The following is an 8,324-nucleotide window of genomic DNA, read 5'->3' as shown; positions in this document are numbered from 1 at the left end:
TTGGACAGTTATCGTCATCGGCACCGCGAACTTCATCGAATATACAGAGCCTCGATGACCTCTCGCTCGTCATTGAATCTCAGACGAGCCTGTCCCCTGTGGGAAACCGATATACGAAATCATTCTCGATGGAAGCGCGTCCATTCACCTCGCAAGGGTGGGAAACACCCTTCATGAAATAAGCTGACATCCTCTTTCTGATTGCGCCGACCGGAGATCGAGTCTTCCGAACATTCGTTTCGATATTCAACCACCTAACGTTTCATTTTGGAATTCATCGAGATGTAGAGCACGCTCAGAATTCCCTCGACGCTAACGGGGGTTCCTGAAGCCGAGCTGGTCCCTCCATAGAGGAATGGCTCGAATTGTCTACGATTCTCGCCACAAGACGGGTTTTTGCGACAGCAGTATGTACAAGTTTCTCGATTCAAGCCGAAACCTTTCTCGTTACAGTTCGGAGCACAGGAATCCGCGCATTTCCGTGAAAATTGCACCAGAACTCCATTGAGCCTCGCCACTTCCACCTGTAAAACAAATTGTGTCAGTCGCTGAATACAACGCGTCTAGCATCGGGAGCCTCGGAAGCCGCGAAGGGCATCCAGGCCCTTAGGTTACGATATTTTCGGGAGACGATCGGTTGCGCAGAAATCGTCCTCCGCAAACGCGGTGAGAGGGAAAAATGGGCATGAGTACCGCGATGATCGGACGACATGCGTCACTCTGACCGCCTGAGAGGATCGCTCCAATTGTCGAAACACCCACTGACGCCGTCCATAGCATTTTTAATTCGACGTGGAATTAGATACCAGATTCTCATCAGTGATCTGACCATCCTGACTGGGACCCATCTCGGGGTTTCGGAACGAAAGCCGTCCGACGATGATTCTTTTGATTTGCCACGCTCGCCGTCGCACTCATTGACCGGACTAGGTCGGTTTGAAGGATCGTAACTCCTTGGTTGGAACCGTAACGAGAACTAATTGAATGACTAGATGAATAATTCCCCTGCCTGACTGTTTTTTCGAGAATCGCTGCGGATCTATTTTTCCGGGCTCAACATAGTATTATATTCTCGATTCCGGCAGATATTACCTTGCACCAATTCGAGTTCGTGCTGCAGCTGGCGGTGTCTTTGTTGCCGATTCCGACCAAGCAGCTGTTATTGGAGTCATATTTGTCCGATGAAAAATCTACGTCGCAGGTGTAACACTGCACGCGGGCTCCTCCGAAACTCCGCTCATTTTCCTCTGGAACGTGGGAAACAAGAGCACACTCAAAACTCAGGCATATTCTTCTTCCAGAGGCAGACGCGGCCAGGGGATGGCCCAAGATTCCGTTGCGGGCTCGATGGAAGTCCGACACTGTAGTCGTCCAACTTCAGGTACGACTCCCGGAAGGATGTCGGCAGGGTACTGCTTCTTCCACTCGTGAGAGATCTCGAGGTTTTCTCAATTTAGAATGATAAGAGACTTCAAATGTGGGACGCGTCTCCGCGAGGTTCTCAATGAACGATCGAGGATCTCGCCTCGAGCGTCCGATTTTCGACGCGTTGGTCGTCTTGCGTTCTCGGTATCGGGGGGAGGGAGGCAGGCCAACTTCGTCTGACTCCAGATATTCTGATTAATTATGAATATTGTCCGGGCCTCTAACACACGAATCGCAGCCATCGGTTTTGAAGCGTCCTCATATCTCGACTGGAGAAAACAACTCTCGTTTCTCCTTGATTGCGCCCGAATCAATCGATTCTCCGAGAGAGGGGGAAACTGGAGGCAACTGGCAACTGAGCAGCTGACGACTCGAATGTTGGAAAGCTCTCCACTTTTGAGGATCAAGGGAGGTCTCCGTTCCATCACGCTCTCGCCTCCGCCAGAATGCAAGAACGCGTATTCTTCAAGCGAGAAGTTTCGGAAACTTACGTGCAACGATCAGTAGCACTAGACTCCATAGGAACAGGAATAAGCAGCAATCGGATGAGGTTCTCATCGTAGCTCTGTGCTAACTGCTGCTGTCCATCCTGAATTTCGCTGCTGACTCGGTCACCTCTCGAAGAGGGTGCCACGGTCCTGAACTGTAATCAGATCGTGAAATTCCACGGCTACGCCGAGTGAACGTGCTCATCTCGGACTTGATCACTCCATTCGAAATGAGCGCCCAATTTGATACGACGCTTCGAAAATCAATTGAGCCGGGAGCGGAAACTTTGAGTTCTCTGAGAGGCTCGTTCGCGGAAACTTCACGCTTCCGCGGATCGAGTTCTCCCGGAACATGGCGGAGTGGAGCGTCCGACCGCCGTCGAAAGATTTTATGGAGACAATGAATACACGATGGAAAGCTCGCGGCTTACGACTCAGCGGCCAATGATCATCGGGATCGACAAGGTCACCCGCAGCGTGCAAAAAACGCGATCTCTATTTATATGATCGCAGCGACGAGACGTTATGTTTCCGATAAATAGAGAGTGCCATGCTCGGGGAACACAGGAAGTCGAGAATAAACATCCCCGGGTCGAGTGGTACCGAATAGGAATCGCGAGCTCTCAGACAAACGAAGCATGGGGGTTTACGCTGCGTCGAACGATTACCATTCTGCAGTCCACATTCGGAAAGTACACTTCGTAAACCATCAGAGCTCTCAGTACGGGATTCTGAGCACGGACAGTTGACCGCATGTGGATCCAACCGGGGTCTGCCTCCCTCGGGAGGAGGCTGGCGCACTGATTGTCGCCATCAGCCACGGGAGATCTTTTTAATAAATTATTCACCAAGGTCACTCGAGAACCTGACGAATTTGCCTATCGCAATCTGAATGTAAGCGGAATTTCTCAATGGAATGCTTCGATTCAAAGGGAACTGCCTCCCTGTAGAGGTTCAGGAGCCGGCCGGAACCCCACGAATCGATTCTACGCCGAGCAGAGGAGTCATCCCGCTGTATCCCTGATTTTGAAGAAGCAGCCGAATTCCGCGTTCTTGTCATCCCGCGGCTGAATTCGAGGCCGGCATGAGCAAACTGAGCGATCGTACAGTCAAGCTGCGGAACAGATTCCGTTGGGGCATCTCTCCGCGTCGAAAAATCGGAATACTTAAAAACACTTCAAGTGTGTGCAGAGTGTGCACCAGCTTCTATTTTTTGTTGCCGCTCGTCGACCATTGGGACCGACATTGAAGTAATTACTTCTACTCACCATTTCGGAATCCCCGGAGCAAACAACCCGCTCATTCATATTCGTTCCCTGCTTGTCGCCCTCTCGGACGGGCGCCTTCGATGCTTGATTTCCATTCATCGCTCCAGCTTTTTTCTCGACCCAGGAAATCCCCGATTGCGGGTATTTGTCTAGTTTTTTGGCGAATGCTTGCAGAGCACTCGTGCACGCTCGTCTAAAAGCCTTCCCGTTCAGTCCACCTAGTTCGCTGCGATTCCTCGCCCGGTTCGCAGAAGAAATAGCCGCTCGAGGCTTGACGAATTACCCACATATGACGTGCTCAAGTCAGAACTGAGATGCCGGAACAGGGAATAGAGGGACATACGCAGCTGGTCCATTGATGAGCACAATTCTGGAGAATTTTCTTTTAGCGCACATATCGCATGAAAATTCCGGGAGCGGATCCTCTGGCTCGAGTTTGTTTCCCGTCGGAGCTTCGCCGTTTCCAGGATGACCACTTGTCCGAGCTTTTGCGCGGCAATTGGATTCCGTGAGGTCGGGCACGACATCCGGACGGGATGGAGCGTTCCCGATAGAGATACCGATCTGTCGATCGCTAAACGGCGATGACAAGTGGATGAGAAGGCAGTGTCTCGGGAGCGTCTCACGCTCTCTTGCACCGTCGATCTGCAAATGTCGAAAGTCATCCATTGTTCCATGAGCATTCGTTTGGACGCGTAGCGAGAAAGGCTGAATTCATTCGGAATTATTTTTTCCCTTAGAAATACTCATGGGATGCGTCGTATCGCGGGATCGCCATTGTCATTAGTCATTGTCATTAGACTCATTAGGTAAAGACAAGAATAAGTCGCCGCCCCTGTTGGATTTGGTCGGAAGGCTCTCATGCGAAGCCTTGCCTTTGGGGCTTCCGATGCACGCGTTTCCCCGATGTGATCGATCGACGGCGTCGTCTCTCCTCCATATAGGACCGAATGGTCGATTTCGAGAGTAGTAACCCCCCCAGACGAGTTCATAGAACCCGAAAGACGAAGATGAGTCCCCCGGCACACAAGCCCTCTCACTCAGATTTCGCGGAGAGAGGATCAGCCAATTTTGATGAGCCAGGGATCATCCCCCACGTAAGCCACCGAGTCGTGAGCATTCCCACAATCCCATATCTTAATGAGAGCTCAATGGCACCATCGAATCGATCGAGAAGACCGCGGTCATCGGGTGCGGGTATTCCGGAGCAGTTTGTCCGGAGATCGCTATCATCAGTGTTCCGGCGTGAGCTGGACGGAACCCTCTCAAAAGAAAGGATCCTCCGCCTGAATCGAGAACTTAAAGTCGCGTGCACGCTCCAGCTTCAGTATCGCTGCGAAACATATCTGAAAATGTGGTCGCTCTTGTACTTCTCCTGGTTCGTGATCGAGCTGTGCGTGAAGCCGTTCTACTCATGGTCGGAGATCTTTCAGTGTCTGGGCTGGCTAGTTGTGGCCGCACCGTATATCATGGTGCTCGTCCTGTTCACGGCTATAATCTCTGCCCTGCCCATTCTTCTGCTGCCATTGATTGTCATGACGTCGGTCTCCCAAGCTCTGATCACGGCGCGGCAAATTCCGCATCTTTTCGGTCAGCTCCCTGTGGAGCTCCGGCATTGGATCGAAGATGAGTTGCCGTGGCAAGCCAGCCTGGCGGCGTCGTGTGCCACCGCGGCCTAATTCGCCCCCGGGAGTTCAGGCTTTACTTTCCGTCGATATCGACCGGCTTGCGTCGGACCCCGAACGCCGAAGCCTTCGATGGGATGATGAGCCTGAATGACCGCTTCCAGAGTCAGAGTCTGGGGTGAGTTCCGCGTGCGAGGACAGATTGGTCTCCTAAGACTCGTTGACGGTGAATCATACCCTGAGAATACGGTTCCGTTCATCTTCGAGAAATCGTAGAGACTGACAGTAATAATTGCTCTTTCCAGATTCTGCCTACGGCTCCGGAACGGGTCGCGCCAGGGATTCCGGTTATCTACCTCTGTACCATTCACTTGTTATCATCGTCATGGTCGTTTGATCTGTTACATCCCGCCCGGAAACCGCAACAGCTCAAAACTGGCTTACTGTCGACGAAGTAGATCTTTATTAGGACGAGCAATTTTTCATTCTTGGACATGCTCGCCAACTGTTTCTCCCCTCGAGCATCTGTGATGTATTCTGTGTACCTCGTTGTTCTCAAAATAAAGCATGATGTTCTCGCGGCATTCTCAGAAAGTTTGTCTCTGTCCAGCGCAAGCTGTCTCTCGAGGGAACTCGTCTGAAGCGAATGAACGCTGTCTCCCTCGATGGGGACTAATCGCTCCGTACATCGAGTTCTGTTCTAGAGAAGACCACTCCATATTTCTATCGCTGCGGACCCATGAATGTTTCCGTGATCCGCTAGAAGTTCACCCTGCATCCGGTTTGACTCATTGAAATAGACCGCGACTCCACTCCGTGGCGCTTTTGTTCCCCCTATTTGATTGACTGAGATATGCTATATTCGATGGCATAACGATTCTGGAGGAACACCGGATCGAGGATTTATTATATTCGACGATGCGAGACGGATGCCATGCATCCAGTTTGCAGCACAGTGGTCGTTAAGGGAGTTCCCCCCTCCGCGATTCTATTCTAGCGGACGGGATGCTCTCGCGAATCTTCAGTGAGCATCCACCGTGTCCGTGACCAATCGATCAAGTGAGGGGAAACGTCTCTATCGCCGTGAGCGAGAGATTGACTCATCATGTCTCCTGATCTCTTGGACCTGCATTTGCGCGAATTTGTGCGTGCGTGCTCGGAGACGTCTCTGGATACGTGTCCACTGGTATGGTGGTACACGTACGCGTCCCGCATTCCGTGCCGGAGATTGGTGCGCGCGGTTCTTCTGAGAAAACGTCGCGGCAATCTCTGAATGACCGTGACGCATGCAGGACTTGTGGATGGAGAAGATGGAGGGCGAAGAAGATGGACCGGGACTCTGGGAAGAAGAACTCGTGCCCTTCGATTCGAGAGCCAGCCAGGACATTCGGATGCCGTGGAATTCTGGCCCCGTGCAATAACTTTCCGGCAACACCAGGACTATTGTCATGCATCCGAGACAAGAAATTCTCGAATAGACGCAATTTTCGTCTGGAAGAATTTGAAAGCCGGTCCTATCTGAAGTATTCCCCGATTTAGATAGATGCGTGTTCACATTCTCAAGTCCTCCCGTGAGGCTCAGGAGCCTTCCCGTTTGAAGCTCATCAACGAGCCATTGCTAGACCCGTTCGTCGACTTCTCCGAATGCAATGGAACGCCGATTCATAGGAGCGACGATCGTTGCTGCGGAGAGCTTATAGGAAGAAGGCTGGTGAACGTGCTTGGTGCTCCGGGACATCACATCTCAAGGCGGCGAGAGTTTCCTGGACGCCTTCCGCTGAGAGAGTGGAAGCATCGTCGTGGTGCCAGAAAATTCAACTGGTCTTTCGGTCACGTTTTGTACGTTTCTCGGCCCGAACTTGTACGGAATTGTTACAGCAATCCACGGAGGAACCCGCTAGGCTCCAGCGTCTCATTGTATACCAGGCCTTCGCGGCGTGTTTATTTCTGAGGCTATTTTTTTTCGTCACAGTAGCCGCTGCGTGTTTGCTCGGGTGTAATTTCGAGGATTCTTCCGATGAATGGGTACACTTTCTTCATTTGGCCGGAGATGTGAATGTGAAATTCAACGCAAGATCGGAAGTCGCATTGAATGCGGCCTCTGGGCTATCGGGGGCGGCGCAGCCGAGTTCTGGAAAACCGTCTCTATTAGTGAATCCCTGAGAACAACTAATTGAAGTCAACTTTCGGATTTTGCACGCTCTCCTTGAGTTGCGATATGAACCTTCAAAGCATTTTCCTGGAATTAGCTTCAGCCGGCGAATCCCCATAGGGGAGATAAATCGGGAGAACGATTCTTCCGTCGAGTGACAGCAGTGCGTCTGGAACTCGCGACAGCCGTTTAGAAACGAACATTCTGTCCGGGAATAGCGACTACAATCGAACCCGCTTATAAGAAAACTCGCTCAAAGTAGAAAACCGGATATAAGAAACCGATTCCGATTCCCCTATTTTTTCTCCATGGGGCTTCATGTTAGAAACCTCGCTTATAAGAATTTCGGATATAAGAGAAAACCGGATATCCGAGATCATCCCGAAAACCCTGGCTCCATAGAGCCCCATGTCGGAGACCTTCTTATATAAGAGAGAACCATCTCAAACCCCGTCCTCACCTAAGACAAGGAACGTAGATACCGAGGAAATATTCCGGACCCATCCGGCCCTTTCAAGATTGACCATTCTGATATGATCTTCCTGGAAGCGCGCCGAGGGTCCGTGTCGATCACGAGAGCTTCTCGGACAGCTCCCTGGGGGTGTCACGAGGGTATACACACCGGCTTGAGCTTCATCGTGGAGATCAGCCTCCTCAATCCCTACATCCGAGCAATCCTTCCAGTGTTTGAATTTCGTGCACGTTCATCGCTGCCGAGAGAGATAGCTACTTGCAGCCGCATTGCGTAAAAAGCATCGATCATCTTCTCTGTCTCTTGGTCTGCGGTATCGATGATGCTTGAGCGGAAACGCAGCCCAGTGTTCGAATGAATCAATTATACACTCCGTTGTATGCCTTGATGAACCGAAATTCCGTCGCGCGCGAGGAGCCCGAATTACGGTTGGAGCGGCTACGAGCTGAGACGAGCTCATCGAGTTGCTGAAGACTGAGTCCCCCGCCGACCATCATACGCGCCGCCGCGAAATTATCGCGACTCCGCATCGAGCAGAGTAGACAACGCGCAACCCAACATTAGAACTTCACTGAAGCGCGGCTTCTTTTATTAAAAGTCTCTGATAGAGGAATCTCGGTCTTTTTTTTCTCCACGAGTAAGAAAGATGATAAAACAATTTCCGAAAAACGTTCCATGTCGGGCTGTCTGCGTATTTCACTGCCTAAGGTGCCAGTGAGATCATAACAAATGGAATTGGAACTCATCTTCGACAACAGATTAGCTGTAGGTACTACTTAGTTCCTGGAACAAGCACGGGGGAACTAAGTTTCCGTCTTTGAATATCGGCTTAAGACAAGCACATATCTGGAACATGGAGCCGAGGCTTCCGCGTCCACCAAATTAGTCGCAGGC

The 8,324-nt window shown here is 51.3% G+C and overlaps 1 protein-coding gene and 1 long non-coding RNA gene across 2 annotated transcripts; one reads left to right on the top strand and one right to left on the bottom strand.

Annotated features, from left to right (window-relative positions):
• Nucleotides 1-254: 254 nt before the first annotated feature.
• On the bottom strand, nucleotides 255-1,983 carry LOC108863631 (uncharacterized). Its single transcript, XM_018638732.1, has 3 exons — nucleotides 1,917-1,983; nucleotides 1,093-1,247; nucleotides 255-524 (listed from the first exon to the last, which is right to left on the bottom strand). The coding sequence occupies exons 1-3, from the start codon at nucleotides 1,981-1,983 to the stop codon at nucleotides 255-257; spliced, it is 492 nt and encodes a 163-aa protein (XP_018494248.1).
• A 2,775-nt stretch (nucleotides 1,984-4,758) lies between these two features.
• On the top strand, nucleotides 4,759-5,390 carry LOC100908548 (uncharacterized). Its single transcript, XR_145387.2, has 2 exons — nucleotides 4,759-4,984; nucleotides 5,112-5,390. It is a non-coding gene; the product is annotated as an uncharacterized LOC100908548 (long non-coding RNA).
• Nucleotides 5,391-8,324: the final 2,934 nt, after the last annotated feature.

Source organism: Galendromus occidentalis, unplaced genomic scaffold (genome assembly GCF_000255335.2).
Source record: "Galendromus occidentalis unplaced genomic scaffold, Mocc_1.1 scf7180000077167, whole genome shotgun sequence".
NCBI classification, from domain to species: Eukaryota; Metazoa; Arthropoda; class Arachnida; order Mesostigmata; family Phytoseiidae; genus Galendromus; species Galendromus occidentalis.
This window is presented reverse-complemented; position numbering and strand designations above follow the sequence as displayed.